Source organism: Cervus elaphus, chromosome 26, assembly GCF_910594005.1.
Source record: "Cervus elaphus chromosome 26, mCerEla1.1, whole genome shotgun sequence".
Classification (NCBI taxonomy): domain Eukaryota; kingdom Metazoa; phylum Chordata; class Mammalia; order Artiodactyla; family Cervidae; genus Cervus; species Cervus elaphus.
This window is the reverse complement of record NC_057840.1, coordinates 40983603-41009896: the sequence shown is the minus strand read 5'-3', so window position 1 is coordinate 41009896 and position 26294 is coordinate 40983603. Positions and strand designations below refer to the sequence as shown.

General features: G+C 40.7%; 1 protein-coding gene across 5 annotated transcripts in view; it reads left to right on the top strand.

The window, feature by feature from the left end:
* Positions 1-16: 16 nt before the first annotated feature.
* Positions 17-26294, top strand: part of SERAC1 (serine active site containing 1) — a 55198-nt gene continuing 28920 nt past the window's right edge. For 2 of the 5 annotated variants that reach the window (XM_043888178.1, XM_043888175.1), the window contains exons 1-7: positions 17-126; positions 13976-14094; positions 14939-15030; positions 16129-16165; positions 18581-18717; positions 21690-21779; positions 23079-23210. In XM_043888178.1, the coding sequence (XP_043744113.1) occupies positions 14940-15030; positions 16129-16165; positions 18581-18717; positions 21690-21779; positions 23079-23210 (487 nt within the window). In that variant the 5' untranslated portion in view covers positions 17-126; positions 13976-14094; position 14939. The remainder of the gene's footprint in view (positions 127-13975; positions 14095-14938; positions 15031-16128; positions 16166-18580; positions 18718-21689; positions 21780-23078; positions 23211-26294) is intronic. The other 3 variants (XM_043888176.1, XM_043888179.1, XM_043888180.1) reach the window with 3 other exon arrangements.

The window sequence follows — 26294 nt, the reverse complement described above, 5'->3', positions numbered from 1 at the left end:
GGGTCACGTGCTGCCAGCCGCCGGTGGAGGGGCGGGGACTGGGAGCTGTGGGCCGGGGTGGGCTCCCCGCGGACTCGCTTCTGCGTGAGCAGCCAGAGGGCTGTGGCCGCCTCCGCGCGCTGGCAGGTAAGGAAGGGCGGGTTGGGCTCGTGGGTCGGGGGCGGATGCGGGCCTTGGCGAAGCCGGGCACTGCGGGCCGTGGGGCGGGCGGCGACGCGGCGCTGCCGGGGCGCCCCAGCGAGGGCGCGCGGCCCCTGGCTGACCCGCTGACCCGGCGCTGGGCGTGAGGTGAGGGCCTATCTCCCCGCCTCGGCAGCCCGGCTCTGCTCTCCCGGTCGCCACCCTCATCTTAATTCCAGTCCCCGGCCGCCGAGAGCACCTGCCGGTACTGTCGGCCACAGGAAGGATGGTGAAAATGAGGAGGAAACAAGTCTCCGCAGTTCAGATCGGAACCTTTCAGACCACAGCTTCTATAGCTGTCACGCTAGAGGATGAATAAGATTGAATGCTGATCGGTCCTCCGAGCCCGGAGGAAAGACCCAGAGAGTTCTAAAATTCCTTCCTTCCCCAGATTCGGATCTGTAGTCTAATATTCTGGCCACCTGATGCGAAGAGTCCACTCATTGGAAAAGATCCTGATGCTGGGAAAGATTGGGGGCAGGAGAAGGGGATCAGAGGATGAGATGGTTAGATAGCATCACCCGACCTAATGGATATGAACTTGAGCAAACTCCGAGAGACAGTGGAAGACAGAAAGAGCCTGGCGTGCTGCAATCCATGGGGTCGCAAAGAGAGTATTGGAGCTGTCTCTTTCTCTAATTGTTTTTTTACCAGTCGAGAAATGAGGTTTCTTGCTTTCTGTTACTTAGGTGAAATCGTACTTCTCCAATTGTGTGTTCGTGTGATTTAGGAACCTAGCTCTTTCATTTATTTCCCTCTTTCTTTGCTTCAAATCTTTCCCGTCCGGTTGCGTTCCATGCTGTTGCGCATGCTCGCTCCTTCCCTCTCGCTAATCTGCCCCAAGTCTAGTTGTTCCTAAATATATTCTCTCTTTTTTTTTCCTTCTTGAATGCATTCTCCTCTTTCACTGTCTCATCGGTTCCATCACATCAAGCCTCCATTCTTGTGCTCCGGGTGGTGGCCAGATGCCGGCACATTAATGACCTGTGAGAACTCTAAAGAATGCCTCCCAACCTGAATTAGATCTCACTTCACCTTCACTTCAAAATCTGCTTTTCTTTCCATGTTTTTCCAAATCATCCAGATTTAAAATCTCCATTTTTTTATTCAATAAACATTTTGTGCTGTATATGTCAGACCCTATTGTAGACATTGAACTTACAGTGGTTAGCTAGCAACTAATTACAGGCAGGGAAAAGGACACTAAAAATCAGATAACTAGAAGGTTAACTGATGATGTGATAAAGAAGGACTGGAAGGGCTTCTTTTGTTAAGAGGTCATCAAAAATGGCCTTCAGTTCAAACAGATTTCTGAATAAAAGAGTAACTTCTACACACCAGCAATAACCGGGAATTTTAATAATAAAAAGATGCTATTCATAACAGTATTGAAAACTGAAGGTATCTGGAAATAGATCAAACTAAAGGTGCATCGTCCTTTAAGGAGAAAATTATAATGCTCTATTGAAACACATAAAAGAAGACCCAAGTAAATGCAGCTATATACCATATTCATTGGAGAAGGAAATGGCAACCCATTCCAGTATTCTTGGCCTGGAGAATTCTGTGGACAAAGGAGCTTGGCGGGCTACAGTCCATGGGGTTGCAAAGAGTCAGACACAACTGAGTGAGTATCACTCACTCACCATATTCATGGGGTAGGAAGACTCAGCATCATAAAGATGTCCATTTTCTCCAAATCTACAGATTTTTTGAAATTCCAATTAAAATTGGAGTATGATTTTTCATGGAGCCTGATATGTTGAACCTAACATGTCTATGAAAAGACAGAGCACCCGGAATTCCTAACTCAATTTTGAAGAAAAAGTCTCTGCCTTCTAGGTATCAAAACAATATAAAGCCATAATAATTAAGACTCCTGGCTTAATTACTGGCCTTGATTTAGGGACAGGAAAGTAAACCCCTGGAACAGAAGAGAGAGCTTAGAAACATGCTCATATACATACGGAAGTATACCACCAAGTAGTAGTATAAAAGCACAGTGTATTCAGTAAATGATGCTGAGCTATGTGGTATCCATATAGATTGAAGACAAAATTGGATTCCTACTTCACATCATTTACAACAGTAATTTCCAAATGGACTGAAGACCTAAGTGTGAAAAACACACCTGAAAAATATTTAGAAAAAAATATAAGAAGCTATGTTGTTTCTGGGAAAGATTTCTCTTTTGTTTCTTTGAGTTAAATACATGTAACATAAAACTTACCATTTTAACCACATATAGTGTACAGTTCAGGGATATTCATGTTATCATGCCTCCATTACTACTTCTTGTCTTCAGAAGCAGAATAACTTTGGCCACCTCATGCGAAGAGTTGACTCATTGGAAAAGACTCTGATGCTGGGAGGGATTGGGGGCAGGAGGAGAAGGGGACGACAGAGGATGAGATGGTTGGATGGCATCACCAACTCTATGGACAGGAGTTTGAGTAAACTCCGGGAGTTGGTGATGGACAGGAAGGCCTGGCGTGTTGCGATTCACGGTGTTGCAAAGAGTCAGACACGACTGAGCGACTGAACTGAACTAAACTAGTTAGCAATTGAACCCGAGTCTCTTATGTCTCCTACATTGGCAGGCAAGTTCTTTACCACTAGCACCACCTGCAAAGCCCCAAGATTTATTACAAAACTGCGTTAATCAGTACTGTGTGATTTTACAGCTTCCCTAGTGGCTTAGACGGTAAAGTGTCTGTCCACAACGCAGGAGACCCAGGTTCGATCCTTGGGTTGGGAAGGTCCCCTGGAGAAGGAAATGGCAACCCACTCCAGTACTCTTGCCTGGAAAATTCCATGTACTGAGGAGCCTGGTAGGCTACAGTCCATGGGGTCGCAAAGAGTCGGACACGATTGAGCGACTTCACTTCACTTCACACAAATAGATCAATGGAATGCAATGTAATACAGAAATAGGCCCATACTTATTTAATCAATTGATTTTCAACCAAGGCACAAAGTCAATTCAATGAGGATTGGGAAATGTTTTCAACAAATGATGCTGGGACTATTGGCTATTCATATAGAGGGGAAAAAAATGAACTTCAACTCCTGTCTCACCCAAATCAAAAAATTAATTTGAGATGGATCATAGGCCTTAATGTAAAAGTGAAAACCAAAAGGCCTTTTAGACAAACTCATAGAATATTTGTGACTTTCAGGTAGGCGACAAAAATTTCTTAGATAGGACATAGGATGCAACAACAATAAAAGAAAAAAAAATTTGGTTAAAGAGATGTTATGAAAATTAAAATTTCTGTTCCTCAGAAGGTACCTTTATAAAAATGAATAGGCAAGTCACAAACTGGAATATACTTTACATATATATGCATACATACATATGTGTGTGTTTATCTATCTGTCTATATACGCACACTGAGGAAGCCTTGCCTTGGAGGTGTATTTTTTTGTTGTTGTTTGTTTGTAAGTTTAAAGGATTGGAAACAAAGTTTGGGTGGGATGCCAAAGGAAAGTGACTGTGGTGCATCCAAGTCACTGGCAAGGAAGCACTGTGTTCTGTAACATGGAGACTCAGAGGGGCCATCTTTTAAGATGTGGGCAGGTGCAGAAGTGGTACAGAGGGGTCACAAACTTTTGCTTTTTACAAATTAAGTGATTCACATTAAAAAAAAAAAGTTGGTTAAGATTAGCTTTGGTCTCTGGTCTACAATGTGGCCTTCTCTTTAATCAGAATATCCCGTGGACTGGAAAAGACAAGAAAGCCCACTGATTCCTTCACAGTGTTTGCATAGTCTGTCTGGGAAAGGTTGCACTATTCTCTCTCCTCCCTTGTCTATCGTTGTCTGTACTCAGTGGAATTCTTTAGCACTCTTTGGCAAGACCTGCTAGATGAGTTCAGATTTTTTCCTTCAATTTGTCCTCAGACCAGCTGTTCTCAACTTCTACAAGAGAGTGGGATGGGGAGGGGTGGGGAGGAATGAGTTCCTGTACATATAGTTGTCTACATCAGTGTTACTATACATTTTGTTTTTTTAAATTACCGTTTCCTGACTCTACTGTAATTGCACCAAACACCTGTGTCATTCTTAGAGAAGGTGTTATTGTTACAATACCCATCAATGATAGAACGACAGTCTCATTATGGATTTCTTTCTCAGCAGAACCTTCCATTTCCCATATACTGTATGTTATCTTATATGGAGGTCATTACTGTAAGTGGTCTCTGAGTCCCACTGCCCACCTTAGGGTGGAACCAAATGTTGCTTTCCAAAGTGCAGCTCAACATGGAAACTGGTGTCCAAATCTGTTGTTGTTCAGTCACTCAGTTGTGTCCAACTCTTTGCGACCCCATGAACTGCAGCACACAAGGCATCCTTGTCCTTCACTGTCTCCTGGAGTGTTCTCAGACTTGTGTCCATTGAGTCAGTGATGCCATCCAACCATCTCATCCTCTGTCACCCACTTCTCCTCTTGCCCTCAATCTTTCCCAGCATCAGGGTCTTTTCCAGTAAGTTGGCTCTTCACATCAGGTGGCCAAAGTATTGGAGCTTTAGCTTCAGCATCAGTCCTTCCAATGAATATTCAGGGTTGATTTCCTTTAGGATTGACTGGTTTGATCTCCTTGCAGACCAAGGGACTCTCAGGAGTCTTCTCTAGCACCACAGTTCAAAAGTATCAGTTCTTCAGCGCTCAGCCTTCTTTATGGTTCGACTCTCACATCCATACATGAGTACTGGAAAAACCATAGCTTTGAGTAGATGGATGTTTGTCTGCAAAGTGATGTCTCTGCTTTTTAATATGCTGTCTAGGTTTGTCATAGCTTTCCTTCTAAGGAGCAAACGTCTTTTAATTTCATGGTTTCAGTCACTATCTGCAGTGATTTTGGAGCCCAAGAAAATCTGTCACTCTTTCCACTTTTTCCCCTTCTGTTTGCCATGAAGTGGTGGGACCGGGTGCCATGATCTTAGTTTTTTGAATGTTGAGTTTTAAGGCAACTTTTTCACTCCCCTCTTTCACCTTCATCGTCAAGAGGCTCTTTAGTTTCTCTTCACTTTCTTCCATTAAAGTCATATCATTTGCATATCTGAGGTTGTTGATATTTCTCCCTGCAATCTTCATTCCAGTTTGTGAGTCACCTAGCCCAGCATTTCTCATGGTATACTCTGCATATAAGTTAAATAAGCAGGGTGACATACCTGCTTATTTAACCCTTTTAAAATAGCCTTGACGTACCTTTCCCAGTTTTGATTAAGTCAAGTGGGCCCTAGGAAACATTATTAAAAACAAAGCTTATGGAGGTGATGAAATTCCAGCTGAGCTATTTAAAATCCTGAAAGATGATGCTTTTAAAGTGCTGCAGTGAATATGCCAGCAAATTTGGAAAACTCAGCAGTGGCCACAAGACTGGTAAAGGTCAGTTTTCATTCTACTCCCAAAGAAGGGCAATGCCAAAGAATATTCAGACTACCATACAATTGCACTCATTTCACATGCTAGCAAGTTGATGCTCAAAATCCTTCAAGCTAGGCTTCAGCAGTATGTGAACCGAGAACTTCCAGATGTACAAGCTGGATTTAGAAAAGGCAGAGGAACCAGAGATCAAATTGCTAACATCCACTGGATCATAGAAAAAGCAAAGAAGTTAAAAAAAAAAGAAACCTGCTTCATTGACTACAGCAAAGCCTTTGACTATGTGGATCACAACAAATTGTGGAAAATTCTTAAAGAGATGGGAATACCAGACCGCCTGACCTGTCTCCTGAGAAGCCTGTATGCATGACAAGAAGCGACAGTTAGAACCGGAGCTGTGTGTCTGAATCTGGGGCACAGTTTATTCACGAGGGCCCGGTGGCTCCCCACGGGCAGTATATGCTGTCTCTGGCAACTGTCCTTTTCCCTTCACCTCCAGCTGTACTGCATGATGCAGCCCCTTTTATTAATCCCGGGAAGAGTGGCTGTCACGGCACAGTGGCAGAAATTATCGTTACTGCTCAAAACATCCCATAGTCTTGGGGGGCAAGGAGGGCATGAGTTTTCCAAAGCTTTACCTTCTGACTTTCTACCCCCCGGTATAGTGGATCACTGCTTAGATGCCAGTTTGGCTTTTGATTGTATCAGCATGCTTAGCAAGCTCTGCTGCGTGTTTCTATCAGCCCATTCCCAGAAGTGGTACTTGGCATTTTTGCCATTATTTTCTAGGTCTGATTTGTGCGTTGACTCCAAGTGTCATTTGTCTCCTAGGCTGCTTTCTTCACCTGTCCCTTCTTCCTGAAATAGTAGCCCTGTTAATCCATCTATCTGCATTAATGGTCCCTTTTCTCCTCCATGACCGTATTCCTTGGTAGCCGTTCCTCTCTGACTCATCCCCTTTAGCCAGCCCCCAGGTCCGTCAGTATCTCTCTTTTCTCTTAGGTTTTGGCCAGTGTTGCTCAAGTCACCACAGGTGTTGGTTCAGTTAGGGAGAGATTGGTTGGGTGCAGTTTGGGTGAAGGGTATTCTCCCAAAAGTATTAGGTGCCCCAGATCACGGTAATATGAGTAGGGTGGTGCCAGGATTCAGGGTGGTTTCTGTGGTCCGTCAGGCCTCCTGTAACATTCCACGTCTTCTGTGGGTTTGAGCATGGCTAAACTGTCTTACTTTCCTGGTGGCTCAGATGTAAAGCGTCTGCCTACACTGTGGGAGACCCGCGTTCAATCCCTGGGTTGGGAAGATCTCCTGGAGAAGGAAATGGCAACCCACTCCAGTATTCTTGCCTGGAAAATCCCATGGAGGGAGGAGCCTGGTAGGCTACAGTCCATGGGGTTGCAAAGAGTCGGACATGACTGAGTGACTTCACTTTCACTTTCACTTTCAAACTAATTCTAATCAGGGGCTAGCAGAGGCAGGAGGTAACCTTGAGGATGGGGCCCACCTGCGAAAAGAAGGCTGGTATGTGTGAGGGCAATACTTTGGCCACCTGATGTGAAGAGCTGACTCATTGGAAAAGACCCTGATGCTGGGAAAGATTGAGGGCAGGAGGAGAAGGGGACAACAGAGGATGAGAAGGTTGGATGGCATCATTGACTTGATGGACATGAGTTTGAGTAAACTCTGGGAGTTGGTGATGGACAGGGAGGCCTGGCGTGCTGCAGTTCATGGGGTCGCAGAGTCGGACACGACTGAGTGACTGTCTGAACTAAACTGATATGTGAGGGCAAAGCACGGCAGGAAACACAAGTGGCAGACAGCACTTCACGTTATAACCCGGGCTCTGCAGAGATTGTCACCATCCAGTTCTCTTGACATACACCTGTTGACACACACCGACGACAAACTCCCCCTAGCCAATTGTGGGGCAGTCGCTCCAAAAAATTCGACCCTAGTCTGGACCCTATGTAGTACCATACATTATGAAAATGGTGTACTAAAGGCTAAATCTAAATTAGAGAGTGACAGAAATGTGTACTTCAGTTCCAGAGTAGTGTAATTATAGCAAAAGGGTAAAGCAACTTGATCTTGAGCGTCAGAACTAGCTTCCAGGATCAGATAAGATAACTTTGTTCCAGCAACAGAACAGTCCTTATCTTAATATTAGGAACCATCCTGTTTGTTCTTCCTGTTTCTTCTAAAGAGGACATGAAGGTCTGTTAAGGGCTTTCAGCAGCAGCTTTCCCTTTCATTGTGTTGATGGCCAGGAGGGATCACTCCTTCACTTGAATGAATCCAAGGCTTAACATCTTCAAGTTTAGCAGAAGAATTAGTTACTAGCAAAACCTGATGAGGCTCCAGCCACTGGGTGGGGATTGGTTTTCTGGGAGTACTTCTTTCCAGGTTTTTTGGTTGGGGGACATCTGTATGGTATACTTCATCCTGCTTTGGTGAGGGTGATAACTTCTGTGTTTTTGGAGGAAGTACCTGGTACTAGATTTTCTGCCTGTAAGACTTCTTGTAAGGTCACTACCTGCATATCCACTTTATAACTTCTGTAGTTCATGAAACTGCTCCTATTGGGGAAGTGTCTAACAGACTCCCATTGGAGTATTTAAAAATAATGTGGGAAAAAAAAATAATGTGGAATTAAAATAGAGGCAAAAATACCTAAAAAGATAGAGATTGGATTGGATTTAAAGCATTCTTATTTGGGAGAATTTTTGTATTGCTTAAGTTTATGTAGCATGTTAAAAATGTAGTTATTTTTTAAATGAAGAGAAATAAATGATACAATTTTAAACCAGTTAAAAAGTAATAAAGGAAACGATTTATCCCACGTACAATACATGTAAATGGATTAAACTTATATGTTAAAAGATTTTGTAATTAAATATATATGATATCAAGATTATGAGCATGATTGGGGAAAATGATAGTTAAGCACATGTTAAAACTGGTAAGGAAAAAAAAAATAAAACTGGTAAGGAAATATTAATATCTTATGAAATGGAACTTAAGGCAATAAATATTAATAGGGATAAAGAGGGATCAGATATGATGAAGAAAGGGACAGGGTACTAAGGTTTTAATGGTCGTAAGTTTTTATGCACCTAATGACATGTCTTTTCACATCACGACCAAAATATGACAGTATTTGTTTGGCACACTGGCGGGGGGATTCTATAGTAGAAGGTAAGACCCATGAGGGCAGGTATATAGGTTTCATATTCATTACTGTATCTCCAGTACTTAAAACAGTTCCTGGTTTATTGGTGCCCAAGTATTTGTTGAATGAATAAATAATTTAAAGAAATAATGGACAAGTCTAAGGGGAATCTGATAAATCAAGAAGCCAGTATGAGAATTTTGAAAAACCTCTCTGAGGTACTAGAAGGTCATGCAGATAAAATTTAGTAAGGCCATAGAAACTTTTTAACAACAAAATTCATGAGCTTGCTATAATAGATATACTAAATTTTGCCCATAACAAAGAATAAGTTTATATGATGCTTTTATAAGTATTGGTTGCAATTAGGTGGCAAAGCAGACCTTCGTAATTCCAAAGAATCTATGCCATCTAGCAGAGTGAAGAGATAATCTTTAGAAATTTCATGTTTAAAGACTGGAAACAGAACTAAACAATCCACAGATTAGAGGAGGTCTTGTCTCAGGTCAGATTTGGAGAAGGAAATGGCAACCCACTCCAGTGTTCTTGCCTAGAGAATCCCATGGACAGAGGAGTCTGGCAGGCCATGGTCCATGGGGTCGCAGAGAGTTGGACATGACTGAAGTGTCTAAACACACGCAGTAGAAATGTCAGGACTTGTGAAATTGAAGTAAAGCAAAACTAGAGGGGAATTTATGGTCTTAAATGCACTTATGAGACAGCAAGAAATACTCATAGTATATTACGTTTTGTTGAAGAAGTTAAGAAAAGGACAGGGTAAATCCAAACAAAGAAAGAAGATAGTGAAGAGCAGAAATAGAAAACAAAATAAAACAGAGATGCTCAGCAAAACCAATAGATGAAGAAAATTAATAAATAAAATTTTCTATTAATAAATTTTTAGAAGACAACTGAAAAGTAAAAAAGAAGAAACCCAAATAATGCTAGGAACAAAAAAGTTAGGCAATTTTAGGGATAAAAAGATCATAGAAATAAACAGGAATAGCTTTATGTTCATGATTTTGAAAACCTAAATTCCCACTTTCTTGAAAAATAGATATTATCAAGACTAATTCAATAAAAAAATCTAAATTAGTAGTTATAGAAATGAAGTGACTCTAAAAAAGAGGCACATTAGCAACCTAATATGGACCTTGGTTAGACCCTAATTCTAGTAGTCCAGTGGTGCAAAACCAAAGTTTATGAAATAATTAAAACATTCATTGGACTTTTGATGATACTAAGGAATTTTTTTGGAGAGGGGAATAATGACGGTTAATTTTCTCAGCAGTAGCATACTATAGTATTTAAGGGTTAAATATGACATGACATCATGGAATTGCTTCAGAATAATTGAGTGTTACAGTGGTGGAATGAATGTGGGTTACAGATGGCACTGTTCAATACTATAGCCACTAGCCATATGTGGGTAATTAAAATTTAAAAGGTAAAATGACAGTTCCTCAATCATTAGCATATTTTCACATTAGCAGTAGGAAATCTCCATCATGCAGAAGTTCTTTTGGATAGCGCAGGCATAGAGGAAACAAGGTTGACCTTGTGTTGGTAAGTTTTGAGGCTGAGTGATGAGGGGTTCATTTTATTATTCTCTCCGCATTTGTATACATTTGAAATTTTCCATGAAATGAGGAGACAAAGAAAAACCATGCATGACCTTTGTGGAGAAAATTACAAAAGATCTAAAAGAAGAATTGAAGATATACTTTTCATGAATGGAGAGACTCCATGTGATATCAGTTCAGTTCAGTTCATTCGTTCAATTGTGTCCGACTCTTTGCGACCCCATGGACTGCAGCACGCCAGGCCCCCAGGCCTCCCTGTCCATCACCAGCTCCCGGAGTTTACTCAAACTCATGTCCATCGAGTCGGTGGTCCCATCCAACCATCTCATCCTCCGTCGTCCCCTTCTCCTCCCGCCTTCAATCTTTCCCAGCATCAAGGTCTTTTCAGATGAGTCAGCTCTTCTCATCAGGTGGTCAAAGTATTGGAGTTTCAGCTTCAGCATCAGTCCTTCCAATGAATATTCAGGACTGATCTCCTTCAGGATGGACTGGTTGGATCTCCTTGCAGTCCAAGGGAGTCTCAAGAGTCTTCTCCCAATACCACAGTTCAAAAGCATCACTGCTCCCAAATTAAGTCTGTAAATTCAATTCATTTCCATAAAAATCCCAATAGACAAGATAATTGTGAAAAGAATGGGGGCGGGGTGCTTACCTAGAAACTATCAAGGCTTATTTTAAAGGTATAGAAATTAAGGAAGGCATTGTATCGCTGATGCAGAGTTAGACAAATATACCAATGGAACAAAACTCTCCAGAAATGGACCCTAGGTGGATTAGACCTCGGTGTAGGGAGGAGTCATTTCTAATCAGTGCAGAAACTATGTTTTGGTAATAAATGGTCTTGGGATATTTGGGAATATGGTAATTTGACTTTGGACATGGGTGTTTGTGGTGCTTCTGAGTGGAAATGTGAATTAGGCAGCTGAATATGTGTGTGAAGCTTAGCAGAGAGACTTGAATTAGTTATAGAAGTTTGGGAATCACAAGCTCACAGGTAAAACTTTTTGATGAAAGCACTGAAATTACTTAGCACAAGAAGACAGCATGAGGGAAAAAGAGGGCCGTAGGTGGAGCCCACTGCAGCACTAAGGGTTGGGGACTGGGTGGTGGCGCTGGGGGTAAAGAACCCGCCTGCGGTGCTGGAGTGTGAGAGCCTCAGGTGTGATCCCTGGGCTGGGAAGGTCCCCTGGAGAAGGCAATGGCAACCCACTCCAGTATTCTTGCCTGGAGAATCCCAAGAACAGAGGGGCCTGGTGGGCTGCAGTCCATGGGGTTGCAAAGAGTCGGACACGACTGAAGCGATGTAGCATGCGTGCACACACACAGGCAGCAGAGCCAGCTGTGAGCCCATTGAGGGCACATCTCAGGTTTCCACCCTGGCAGGTGGTAGGTGCTCAGTAAGTTTTTGTCAAGTGAGTAATGGGATGGAGTGGCCAGAAATGTGAGCATCAGACGAGAAGACCCGGTGTCCCAGTAGCTAGAGGAGAGAAGGAGAAGGCAGTCAAATGCTTCAGACAAAGACTGGAAGATCGTGACTGAAAAGTGGCTTTCGCAGCAAAGATGTCACTCACTGGTGACCATGGGGAGGGCTATTCCAGTGTTGCAGGAAGACACACTGGGGAAAGAATCTTAAGAAATGCAGGTGACAGACGTGCAGTTGGTAAGAGAAGTGGTAGTGGATTGGAGGTCGGGTCGGGGCTTGGCAGAGTATGTGAATGTTTAGGGCAGTCGTCGTGGGGATGAAGAGACTTCCACCACTTGAGGAGGTGGAGGGCACTGGGTAGACTGGGGGTTTACTTTTTTCCCCCCAGGTATTTGTTCATTTTTGTGTTTTGATGGGAGAACACTGGACATCCAGTATTTCGAGGGGAGGAGCAGAAGGAGCTGAAGAAGAGTGTGTGAAGATAAAGAAGAGAAAGCTAATGAATGGATCAAGGTCCCTGTGGAAGTGAAAGAGATGAGAACATATATGGTACATTTCCCTGTCAGAAAGGATGAGACCTTTTCCTCAGAAATAGGAAAAAGTCTTATTTGATAAAAGTCCATTTGGAGTCTGGAAAAGGTGATGCAGGTAAAGACGTGAAAACCAGCCAGGGTAGATTTCCTGTGACACTGTGAAGCTTAGGCTTGGGGGTGCCTTACCACATGGGCACCTTTCAGTACTCAGAATTAGTAGGAGCTGTCATGTTTTAGGGAGGGAGGAACATCAGAGTATAATCCCGAAGCATTACTTTGTAAGCACTTCCGACAGATTACCTAATGAAACCCCAGAAGAAAGGTATCAACATTTCTAAGACTGCAGGAATTTATTGTGGTATCTTTTCTCATTCTAAATCACTTTCATTTTAGTACCTAATTTGATATTTGTGGTTTTGTGTGTAGTTTTTTTTTTTTAAAAGGAAATTCCCCCTACCCCACTATCTGAATACAATTTGTTTCCCTCAATACCTCAGTCGATCCCTGCTTGTAGATATGGGGGCAGAAGTTGAAGGAGTTGATAGGCTTCATTTTCCGAGCGAAGTTAGAGACAAGTCATTTGAAAGGGATGAAGGGAGGGTAGGACACTTGCAGAGTTCCTGGATATTTAGAGCAGTTGTTGTGAGGGTAAGAAGAGAAACGGTTAGGGACAGCAGAGATCATTCTGGGAGCCCACTCCCGGCTTGTCTGTGTCCTCTGTCCCCTATCTTGGCTGTCCAAGAGTCGGAACACAGAAAACACGTTTCAAGTTGGGGCTGCAGGATAGTATTACTAGAAAGAGGGCTCTGGTGGGCTTCCCTGTGGCTCAGCTGATAAAGAATCCGCCTGCAATGCAGGAGACCTGGGTTCGACCACTGGGTTGGGAAGATCCTCTGGAGAAGGGAAAGGCTCCAGTATTCTGGCCTGGAGAATTCCATGGACTGTATAGTCCATGGGGTTGCAAAGAGTCAGATGTGACTGAGCGACTTTTCACTCACTCACTCACTCACTGGTGTGTTGAGGGAGCAGGTGGAGAGAGAGGGTGAAGTGATGCACCCCAGAATCAAGGCTGAGTTGGGAAGGAAGTGGAACCACGAGATGGCTGCTCACTCCCAGGAAAGCAAGGATGGAAGATTTGTTGAGGCTGGAGAGCAGTGAACTGGAAGTAGTCGAGATGCTGAGAGAGTTGAATGTTAGAGAATTAGATATGGAGCAGTTTATTCTAGAAAAAGCTGAAAGGGCCAGTGTTGGCGTTTGAGGAAATCTAGAGGGAAATAAGATGAAGTAGATTTCTGCTGTACTCAGATGTATTCAGGATGTGGTGGGAGGGGAACCTGCTCGGGTGTGTGTGTGTTTAAGTTAATACTGTGAAGGTTTTTGGGAAGTGACAGCAACTCTTTAAACAAGTGAGAAAATAAGAGACAGTGACCTTTAAAACAGTGATCTTTACAAGTTTACCTGTTGCTTAAACAATTTGCTTGGCCATCAGTTGATGTGCTAGAGTCACAAGAAAATTTTTAAGCTTTTTATTTTGTGTTATTCCTAACAGATTTTCTTACACATGTACACCAAGCATTCGTTAGATTATTTTCTCCCTAATCTCTGTAAAGCTGCCAGACGTTTTTACTGTATAAAAATAAACCAAAGACCATTTCTCACGAGTTCCTCAAGGCATCTTCTTTCTTTTCTCTTATTCCAAAAGAAAAAAGAAGAAATGTTTCATCCGGAGATAGCCTGATTCTAGAATACTGAGGTGTTCTAAAAACCATCACATCATATTTAGATCATCTTCACTTAGTTGGTTAAATCGTTGCATGAAAGGTGAGTGATTAGATAGTTGAGCAGCATCTTCTTTGTCATGATGCCAACTAACAATTAAGTTTCAAAGATTTTAAACAATATTGGGTACCATCTTAAAGGATTTGGAGAAAAGCTAAACACGTCCGTGGGTCCTAAGTATATCTTCCATTCAGAATGCTTTTCACTTCTGTAGGGACTTCACAGTCACCAAAGATAAATATAAATTGCTGCTTCTGCTGCTAAGTCGCTTCAGTCGTGTCCGACTCTGTGCGACCCCACAGATAGCAGCCCACCAGGCTCCCCCGTCCCTGGGATTCTCCAGGCAAGAACACTGGAGTGGGTTGCCATTTCCTTCTCCTATATGTATATATATCAAAGGCATTTAAAGTTTTTTGACACCTGTATTGATATTCTCAATAACCTCTTTTCCTATTTCCTACTAATCATTGTTCACAATTGGATACAGTTTGAAGAATAATCATCAAGGTACCAGCAAAATACTATTCTAATAAGTCTGCTTTAAATTTTTAAGGGAGAAATTTTGTTTTAATTGAAAAGTTTTTTTTCCAAGTCTTGAAACATCTAACTCTGTGGTCAATCTACTGTGATTGTGACATGTTCTTTTTTTTTTCATTGTATGATTCCAATTGTAATAACATTTTGTAAGTGACAAAACTATAGAGATAGTAAAAAGGTCCATGTTTGCCAGGGTTTAGAGGAGGGTAGAGGGAAGGGATGAATATATAATACACAGTCAATTTTTAGAGCAGTGGAAATATTCTGTAATGATGTGTTCTTTTAGTTAAAAGAAATATTTTTAATTACATGCTAAATTAAATCTGTTGCAATTGTTCTAACTGCACAGAATGTCCCTGGCTGCTTGTTGCGTCATCTGCTATAGAAGAATGGGAACCTCGACTCCTCCGCCAAAAAGCAGCACGTACTGGAGAGAGATCAGTGAGTCCAGTTTAAACGACGGTATTTTCTTACAGAAACAGTGATAGAATTGCGGTTAAGTGTCTAGGGTGGTCCGCAAAAACTTGTTTAATTAGTGATAAGTCTCAAATTTATTTATAACTTTTCTGTACTAATGGTTCACCCCAAATTTGTAGGCCCAGAGCCATGCATACTCCTTTTTCTTGGGAAATTCCTCTTCCCTTTGTTCCCGTCAGGTTCATACTCATCCTTGTAAATTCAAGTCTCACTGCATTCTTCAGCAGCTATTTGCTAAGCTCCTATAAAACTGGTGCCAGGCCCGTGTATTAGGTTCTGGTAATTCAATGGAGAGCCAGGAAGATGTTTCGCTTGCCCTCTAAGAACTTAAGATCTAGTACCAATCTACTGTCTTTATTTGTAAATATTTATGTTATTACTAATCTTTATTTGTAAAATGAGAATATTGCCTAGGCCATCTTTCATTCATTCTACTATGTGCTGGGTACTATCATTAGGCCCCGAGGGTACAGTATGGAATAAGACAAAGTCTGTCCTCATGGAGCTTCCTTTTGGCCTTTAAGAGAGATCAGTTCTTAGGATAGATCCTTTTCATCTAGAAAATTCTGTGATTTTGTGTTTTAAAAATACAAAAATGAGTGGAACAGAGAAGGAAACTTTTCTTATCATTTCTAGTAGAACAAACTCAAGAGTAGTGAATATACTTTAGGGTAGCAGATTAGGCTGTGAGTCTGCATTCTGTTTCCAGTGCTTAGTGAAAAAGAAACATCCTAGTATGAAGAAACAGGTGGTAGCCTTATAGGAGGAAACAAACTAGCTGCTCCTGGGGAAGTCCAGGAAGCCATCTTGGAATAAAGAAGACTTCCTGGAATTGTCCTCTTTCCTGTTCTGGAACCGTAGGTTCTAGAATTTGGGAGGAATGTCCATCTCCATGGGCTGATATGTGGGGAAGTCAGTGGAGAGTTCCTTAACCCTCAGTAGGGAGGAGAAATGTTTTCTTGGCAGCATTGGTTGAAGATCTGAACAAAACCCTGAACAAAGGTTCTATACATCCAACAAATTATAGATTGACATTGACTTTTTTTCCCTTTCTTTTTGAAGGAAATATAATAAAGTTTACTGGATCACTTATTTTAGGGTAAGTGTCAACTGTGAAATAGTAATTGACTTCATTATACTACTGTTTGAGAGCTCAGTGGAAGTAATTTACAGGTAGCATAGGGGTAGTGAAAGGGTATAGATTTTAGAATCTGTGAACATGTGGATTCATCACTGGTTCTGTCACTTAAATGTTGTCTTGACCCAGTTACTTTAAGCCCTGAGGAGTGTTTTCTCTTGGATGTAGTAGATGTGGGAATTCTGCCCCCTGGCACTGTTGCTCTGAGGAAAGCACTTGGCAAGTACAGAGCAGGCACTCACTGATTAGCTTTCACATACCTAAAATCACATCTTGTGTTAGGTTATGAAGAAGTTCAAGAAGGCTGAAATCAACTATAGTCAAAATTATTTTTGAAAGTCCTTTGAGTCACCATAAAGCTGTTATGAAAGGAATTGAGGTTGACTGAGAAAACCACTAGATTGACCCTCCAATTTCATGCTGTTTCAGAGGCACATGTTTAATGAATGGAGTGATTTTCTTCCAAAGGTTGTTATTTTTCATTCTCTTTTCTTCTTTTTGGAGAGGAGGGATGGATATATATTAAGTGTATGTCCAATGCTGCTCTAGTGTTTCTGTTAATAATATTCTTTTTCATTAGTGTAAATATGAAGTCAAATCTTAGATGCTAAGATGATAAAGTAAATATATTTGCCATTATATCCAAATACATACATTTCTCCATGACATTGTAAGGTAAGACAGAACATATTTAGAGGATTTTTTTCCTTGGACTCATTCCAGGCAAAAGATAAATGTAGCCCAGGTTGGATGCATGAGACAAGTGCTCAGGGCTGGTGTACTGGGAAGACCCAGAGGGATGGGATGGAGAGGGAGGCGGGAGCGGGGATCGGGATGGGGGACACATGTAAATCCATGGCTGATTCATGTCAATGTATGGCAAAATCCACTACAATATTGTAAAGTAATTAGCCTCCAACTAATAAAAATAAATGGAAAAAAAAAGATAAATATATATTCTTTTCTATGATGCAGTTTTTTTGTTTATATCACAGTAAAATTCAGGAATATTGTGAAAACTCACAATTTCTAGTAAAGAATTTTGTCTTTCATGAAACATGTGATAAAAATACTGAATAGATTTGTTCGTTTTGGCTGCTCTGGTCGACTCCCCCAGAGAGGTGATGACCCTAAAGAGCTTTCTCTCCATTCTTTGGGTGCTGGCAGTGTCTGGCCTTTCTTCCTTCCTTTTGCTGTGGGGTGGGAAGCTCGTGAAAAGGCTTCATATAACTGCTGTTTCTAAGCTCTGAGTTCACAGAGTGCAGCCTTTGTGTCTGGATAAAAGGAGTGTGTAGGTCAGTCTGACTAGGGGGAAAAATCCTTCACTTTAGGATATACAGCATTGTATTTCACTTAAAAAAAAGATTCTAGTTTGCTTCCCCTCCACCTCCACTGTGCAACTTGTGGCATCTTAGTTTCCCAACCAAGGATTGAACCCGGGCCCTTGGCAGTGAAAGGGCACAGTCCTAACCACTGGGTTGTCAGAGAAGTCCTTGTATTTCACTTCTAATATTTGATTTTAGGTTTAACACTTAGAAGAAATTTTCATATGCTGGTGTTAGGAGTACAGATTGACTAATCTTTAAAAAAAACACTGGTATTATCTAGTAAAGTCAAACAATATATATATATATATACTTTCAGAAAGTCTATAATTTTACTTCTAAGTATGTATCTTAGAGGAACATATGTATGTACAGAACATGAGTATATATCTTAGAGGAACATATACACATGCATACAGTGCAGATATATATGATGTATAACAGATTAATTGACTCAAAACAGAAATTCCCTAAATGCCCATCTGTGGTAGAAAGGATAAGTAAGTCATTATATAGCCACACAGTGGATGAATCACATGCCACGTGAAAATATAAATGCTTGAACTCCAGATACATGTAACAACATGGGTGAATCTCACAAGAAGAAGGCTGAACTAAAGAATACATACAGTGAGATCCCATTCCTTTGAAATTCACAGACAGAATTAAGCCTTGTTGTTTAAAGGTTCATGTTTAGGTGATGAACTATAAAGAATAGCAAGGATATTATTATAATCAGAGAATAATAATTGGCTATAGAGATGAGAGACAGGGTCAGGATCAGGGAGGGACACACTGTGGGCTTCTGGGTACTGTTAATGTTTTTTGCCTGGGAATGTAATTCAGATATTTGTTGTTATTTGTTAAGCTGAAATGTGTATATACATTTGTATATGTATGTATAATGTATGTTATATACACATTACCATATTCATACTATGTTTCCCAATAAAAAAGAGAAAAATTTCTACAGAAAGCTTATTTAAAAAGAGTGGCTCCTGTGTTATATTTAGATTATATGTTTATGATTAATTTTTTGTTTCTTTTTAAGAGGCTCTTTATTTATTACATATGAAGTTCTGGCCTTGAAGAAGTCTTTGACATTAGATACTCAAGTGGTAGAAAGAGAAAAAATGAAGTCATATATATATGTGCACACAGTTTCTTTAGATAAAACAGAAAATCATGGTAAGTTCATGGTAAAGTAATCCTATCTTTGTGAACAATGGAAGCTAGTTATTGAATTTAAAAAATGAGTATTTAGGAATGTAAATTGGTACAAACGCTATGAAAAACAGTATTCAGATTCCTTAAAAAATTAAAAATAGAACTATATTAGAACCAACAATTCCATCCCTGGGTATTTATTCAAAGAAAATTCTAAAAGATTATCCACCCCTCTATTCAGTGCAGCATTATTTACGATAGCCAAGATATAAAAGCAACCTAAGTGCCCATCAATAGATGAATGGATAAAGAAGATGTGTGTGTGTATATACACAATGGAATATTACTCAGCCATAAAAAGGAATGCAACCTTGCCATTTGTAACATAGACCCAGAGGGTATAATGCTGAGTGAAATAAGTCAGACAGAGAAAGACAGAATACTGTGTGATTTCATGTATATGTAGAATCTAAAAATAGAACATGAGTAAACAAAACACCTAATCATTTATACAGAGCACCTACAGGTGGTTGCCAGAGGGTGGGGGTTGGGGAAGGAGAGAAATAGGTGAGGGAGATTGAGAGGTACAATCTTTTGGTTATAAATAGATGAGTTACAGATATAAAGTGTTCAGTGTGGGGAATGTGGTCAATAATTATGCACTACTCTTGTATGGTGAGAGATGATAACTAGATTTAGTGTGCTGATCATTTTGAAATATATAGAAGTATGACATTACTTCATGTGACTGGCAGAAATTAGAACTAAAATGCTTGACAGTAAAGGAAAATTTTCTTAACTGTCTCCCAGCCATACTAACAGTATCAAACTAAAATGAAATAACTTTGTAAAGGAAAAGCTTCTCCCCAACCACCCAGTTGTAAAAGTGATCAGGAGGATTAGATACAGAACAGAGAAAAGTAGAAAAATAAAGGATATAAAAAATCCATATTTCCTGCCCCAGTGATTGTTATATTGTGATATCAACAGTCCTGGTGGCTCAGTGGTAAAGAATCTGCCTGTCAATGCGGGAGACACAGGTTTGATCCCTGGGTTGGGAAGATCCCCTGGAGAAGGGAATGGCAGCCCACTCCGGTATTCTTGCCTGGAGAACTCCATGGACAGAGGAGCCTGGCAGGCTACAGACCATGGAGTTGCAGAGTCAGACAGGACTTAGCAACTAAACAACAAGAACAACAACAATACCAGTAACTAATACAATGTTGTAAGTCAATTATACATCACGAACAAACAAACTCATAGAGAAGAGATCAGATGTGTGCTTACCATTGGCAGGGCATGTGGGGGCAGGGGAATTGGATGAAGGTGGTCAAAATGTACAAACTTCCAGTTGTAAGATAAATAAGTACTTGGGGTGTAATGTACATTAATATAATTAACACTGCTGTATGTTATATATGAAAGTGGTTATGAGAGTGAATCCTTAGAGTTTTCATTACAAGCAAAAATTTTTTTCCTATTTCTTTAATTTTGTGCCCATGAGATGACAGATGTTCACTAAACATTATGGTACTTGTTTCATGATGTATGTAAATCAAATCATTACGCTGTTTACTTTAAACTTATACGGACCTGTGTATCAATTGTAGTTCAATAAAACTTGAAGAAAAAACTATAAAAAAGTTTTTAAATGAATACAATATTCATAAAACAGGCTCAGCTAACTGTAAGAACAACCAGACCTGTGAGAGCCAAGTTCCTAAGGAATTAATTGAAGATCAAATTTTGGACTTCACATATTTAACCCAAATTCGCAGCTCTCCTGTAACTAAGTCAGTTGAAGACCAGCTAACTGTTTTAGTCTAAGCTTGGAGTTCCCTGGTGGTTCAGCTGGTAAAGAATCTACCTGCAATGCAGGAGACCTGGATTCAATCCCTGGGTTGGGAAGATTTCCCTGGAGAAGGGAAAGGCTACCCACTCCAGTATTCTGGCCTGGAGAATTCCATGGACTGTAGAGTCCATGGGGTCACAAAGGGTTAGACATGACTGAGCGAGTTTCACTTTCACTTGGAGTTCTTTGCTTCATGAGGACTGTCAGTTCAGAGGCTGGTCCTCAGTTTAGCAAGCATAAAAACATGATTTTTGTCACTTAGCTCAGAGGTATTTTTGCTCTAAGGCATTTATTATTCACCCTAATCTCATGGGATGGATTCATAAATATGAATACCAACTTATTTACAGAGGGGGAAAAAAAATGTGTCATTAAGGTTGGAAAACCTGGCTCTACTAGTCGAAACACCCCTCCTCCATATTTAGGTCAGATGAACACCCAGTTAGTAATCAGATGGTTGCTTGGCGAACAGGAAGTTTTAGAGCAGAGGATCTTTTCATCAGGATGTGGGTAGCGTGGGCAGTCATCAGGCTAGACTTAGAGCTGCCTGTCGCCCATCGCCGGCCGGAAGAGCCATGCCTGTGAGCGCTCGGCGTCCCCCGCGTCGGCAGGTTCTGCTGCTCCCCTGTCTGCAGCTGTATCTGTCACCACCCTCTCCAGTCTGTGTGTATTGTTATTGTACTTTGCTTCTTTCAGCACGCTTTCATGGTGTGTTACATCAATTACACAGCTAATTTTTATAGCATATAATTTACTTAGATAGTAAAGCTGAATCTCATTAGTCAGGTATCTCTAATTTTCACTCTGAGAGGGATATTTTTAAGTGACATTTTCTCAAATCTAGTTACTCCTGTGTGGTATGTGAGGATTTCTGTTAGCTTGAGTTAGTGTGTTTGCTTTTGTTTTGTTTTCACCTTTTCCCTGACTAGGAAAGCAGTTTGGGGGGTGCGGGGTGGGATTTGGAGTCTGTGTTCCCATAATGGTTTTAGTTGCTTTAATAGTGACAGTAAAAAGAGAAAGATGCTATTTTACATTTTCTTTTCAAAAAATTGGAACTTAATTTATACATTTTTCTTCGAAGTATTGGAGCCTAGCATTAAGAGTACCTATTTGGTTTTATTTACATCTGTAATCATTCTAGGAATCACCTACCAGGCAAGGAAAGAGCTTCACAAAGCAGTAAGGAAAGTATTGGCAACATCAGCCAGGATATTACGGGGTCCATTTGCTGGTAAGTTTCACATATTTAATTGAGAATCCTTATCAGTAATCTGAATGTCATTCAGTGATCAACCTGAGATTTTTTTTTTTTTTTCCATTTCTTGTGCTAAGATTTATTATAGCTATGGAAAGTTGAATAACCTTGTTCTCTCGGGCTATACTTAATTTTAAGGACTTCATGCCTTGGAAAGATTTTTCCTTCTATCTTTATGGGTACATTATTTTTAGATAGTTGTAAATAAATATTGAGACTCTCTTCATGTTAGATAGTTGTAAATAAATATTGAGACTCTCTTGATGAATATTTCAAAATTATTTGTTAGAAAATCATTCCCATGCTTTCTCATAAATGCATCAAAAATATAGATTTCACAATTGGGCAAATCTACATTGTGGAGCTAGCTATAAAAGGGCTGACCTGATCTCTTTAAAAAGTTGGCATCTTGAAAAAGAAAAACTGGGAAAACTTTCTAGAATTAAGATACTAAAGAGACCTAACCAAATCCTGTTTGTTTGTTTGTTTGTTTTTTTAAACAGCTCTAAAGATATTTTGAGAAAAGTTGGAGGAATTTGAGTGTGTAGTTAGACTGATTTTTAGATGATCTGGAAGATTTTTGTTAGTATTCTTAGATGTTATAATGGCATTGTGATTGTATAGGAGAATGTAGGCTTATTCTTAGGAGATGCATTTAGAATTATGAAACAGTAAAATATCATTACTTCTGCAACTTTCTTTCATACAGTTTAGAAAAGAAGTACAAAAAAAAAAAGTACATACACATCCAGGGGAATTCTCTGGCGGCCCAGTGTTTAGAACTATATGCTTTCTCTGTCAAGGGCCTGGGTTTATTAATCCCTGGTCAGGGAACTAAGATCCCACAAGCTGCTCAGCACAGCCAAAAAAGTAAAATAAAATACACACACCATGCAGATTAAACAGCTATGACAAAATAAGAACATTTGTTAAATCTAGCTGTGGTAAACATGTGGCTGTTAATGTATTATTATTTTAATCTATCTCATACTTGATATTTCTCATAATAAAAAATTTCTTTAGGGAAAAGGAGCCAAAAAGAAACAAAGATCTCATTGTGAAAGCCAACATAATATATAAAACAAAAGCACATACATATTATACGTAACATCATAATATGACAGAACTGAGAACAAGCCTGTCAGTCATTATCAACACCTGGAGATGGATTTAACTTCCGTATTGTAGATTTCAGATACTTAACAAATTACTGTCTTACATGTGAGGATGAAAACATTTTAACAGTTCACATTGTCTTTTTTTGTTATCTCGAAGACACTTTTAGTACAGTCGATATAGAAGATCACGACTGTGCTGTGTGGCTGCTGCTGAGGAAGAGCCGGTCTGATGACAGGGCAGCCCGTCTGCAGGCCGTCCAGGAGATGTCGGAGGCCCATCACTGGCACGGTAAGGAGACGTCTGTGCATGCCGCACACATCGGCCAGCTCCTGATCTCTGATGTGAAATGAAGGGCCAGAGACATCAAAGAAGGAGAATAATTCAGGAAATATTAACATGTGTAAACAATATTTTCAAAAACTTTAAAAGAAACTCCAGTTATAAAGTACAAAACCTGCTGGCCTGGTAGCCATGGGGTGTTTGGTAAGAACCCCTGAAAACGGAGGTAGATATATTTGTATAAACTTTCTACCAGAATGAACTTTTTATACTTGACGGGAGAAACTCTTGATTCTGATAGGTATAGCTTAATGTGTTGGCATGTTTTTTCGTTCCTATTTAATGAGATATATTTTAGTTGCTGGCTGCACCAAAGTTACATGTGATTTCAGTTTGACAGTCTCTGTGGCTTTAATATAATAATTAGTCAAATGTACCTAATGGCTTGTGTATATTTGTTTTTTAAGGAAGGTTTTTAATATTTAATTGTATTTAAAATTGCAAGTTCTGCAGTAAAACTACATGAGCAAGAGCTCATATCCTCTGAATATAGTACAGGGATTAAAGTACACGTTGTTAGTAGAGTCCTCTTATAAAAAGAGGAGCCTTCCCTGGTGGCTCAGAGAGTACAGAATCTGCCTGCAATGCAGGAAACCTGGGCTTGATCCCTGGTTCGGGAAGATCCCCTGGAGGAGGAAATGGCAACCCACTCTAGTATTCTTGTCTGGAGTATTCCATGGACAGAGAAGCCTGGCGGACTACAGTCTATGAGGCCACAAAGAGTTGAATACAACTGAGTGACTAACACTTTCACTTTCACAAACATGTAAAAAAAAATAATGTTCTCAAAGAAAAGTTTAGTTTCAGGATAAGATCTCTGTCTCCATACAAGTTAGTTAGTCAGTTTGACTGATTGGTGACTATAGTAATTTATACTGTAAAAATAAGCTTACTTAATCTGAGTGGTCATCTGAATTAAATTCACCCATTCCAGTCCATTTTAGCTCACTGATTCCTAAAATGTTGATGTTCACTCTTGCCATCTCCTGTTTGACCACTTCTAATTTACCTTGATTCATGGACCTAACATTCCAGGTTCCTATGCAATATTGCTCTTTACAGCATTGGACTTCACTTCCATCACCAGTCACATTCCCAACTGGGTGTTGTTTTCTCTTCGGCTCTGTCTCTTCATTCTCTCCGGAGTTATTTCTCCACTCTTCTCCAGTAGCATACTGGATACCTACCAACTGACCTGTGGAGTTCATCTTTCAGTGTCATATCTTTTCACCTTTTCATACTGTTCATGGGGTTTCTCAAGGCAAGAATACTGAAGTGATTTGCCATTCCCTTCTCCAGTGGACCACGTTTTGTCACTCTCCACCATGACCCGTCCGTCTCGGGTGGCCGTGGTTTCATGGCTCATAGTTTCATTGAGTTAGACAAGGCTGTGGGCCATGTGATCAGTTTGATTAGTTTTCTGTGATTGTGGTTTTCATTCTGTCTGCCCTTTGACAGATAAGAGGCTTATGGAAGCTTCCTGATGGGAGAGACTGACTGAGGGGGAAACTGGGTCTTATCCTGATGGGCCAGGCCATGCTCAGTAAATCTTTAATCCAATTTTCTGTTGATTGATGGGCTGGGCTGTGTTCCGTCCCTATAGTTTGACCTGAGACCAAACTATGGTAATTAAAAGACACTTGCTCCTTGGAAGAAAAGCTATGACCAGGCTAGACAGCATATTAAAAAGCAGAGACATTACTTTGTCAACAAAGGTCCATCTAGTCAAAGCTGTGGTTTTTCCAGTAGTCATGTATGGATGTGAGAGTTGGACTATAAAGAAAGCTGAGTGCCAAAGAATTGATGCTTTTGAAATGTGGTGTTGGAGAAGACTCTTGATTGAGAGTCCCTTGGACTGCAAGGAGATCCAACCAGTCCATCCTAGAGGAGATCAGTCCTGAATATTCATTAGAAAGACTGATGCTGAAGCTCCAGTACTTTGGCCACTTGATGCGAAGAACTGACTCATTTGAAAAGACCCTGATGCTGGGAAAGAATGAAGGCAGGAGGAGAAGGGGACGACAGAGGATGAGATGGTTGGATGGCATCACCGACTTGATGGACATGAGTTTGAGCAAGCTCCGGGAGTTGGTGATAGACAGGGAAGCCTGGCATGCTGCAGTCCATGGGGTCGCAAAGAGTCGGACACAACTGAGTGACTGAACTGAACTAGTTCAGTGGAGAATGTGAGTGGAGATTTAGAATAAAAATCTGTTTCAAAATCTGCCTTCCAGGACTCCATTCAGATTTCTGCTCTATCAGAAACATCAAAGTTGGAGCCCTGGCATGTAGATTTTGAAAAAGTTCCACACTTGATTCTGACACCCAGGTTACATAGGGCTATTATTAAAAATAATGTCTCCTCCAGTGGTTGCAGGTTTTTTTTTTCTTTTTGACACATGTCTTATTCCATTTGGGATGCTGTAGCAAAATGCTGTAGACTAGGTAGCTTAATTTGGGCTTCCCTGGTGGCTCAGATGGTAAAGAATATGCCTGCAATATGGGAGACCTGGGTTCCTGGTCTGGGCTGGGAAGATCCCCTGGAGAAGGGAATGGCTACCCACTCCAGTATTCTGGCCTGGAGAATTCCATGGACTATATAGTCCATGGGGTTGCAAAGAATCAGATACGACTGAGCGACTTTCACTTTTCAGGTAGCTTATAAACAACAGGAATTTATTTCTCACAGTCTTCTGGAGGCCGAGAAATACAGGATCAGGGCAGCAGACGTGGCACCCTGGTGTCCAGTAAGGACAGAGGGAGCTCTCTGGGGTCCCTTTAACAGGAGCACTAATCCCAGTCATGAGCGCTCCAAAACACCTCGCAAATGCCCTACCTCCAAATCCCATGACATTAGGGATTAGGTTCCAACACATGAATTTAGGAGGGACACAAACATTCACTCTATAGCAATACATAAGGAATGGAACAGTGAAATCGTCAAGGCTAAACCAAAGTACTGCTATCTAGGACCTCTGATTATTCATTGGCATCATGGAATGCCAAAGCACCGTGGCAGTACCAGGGGATGAT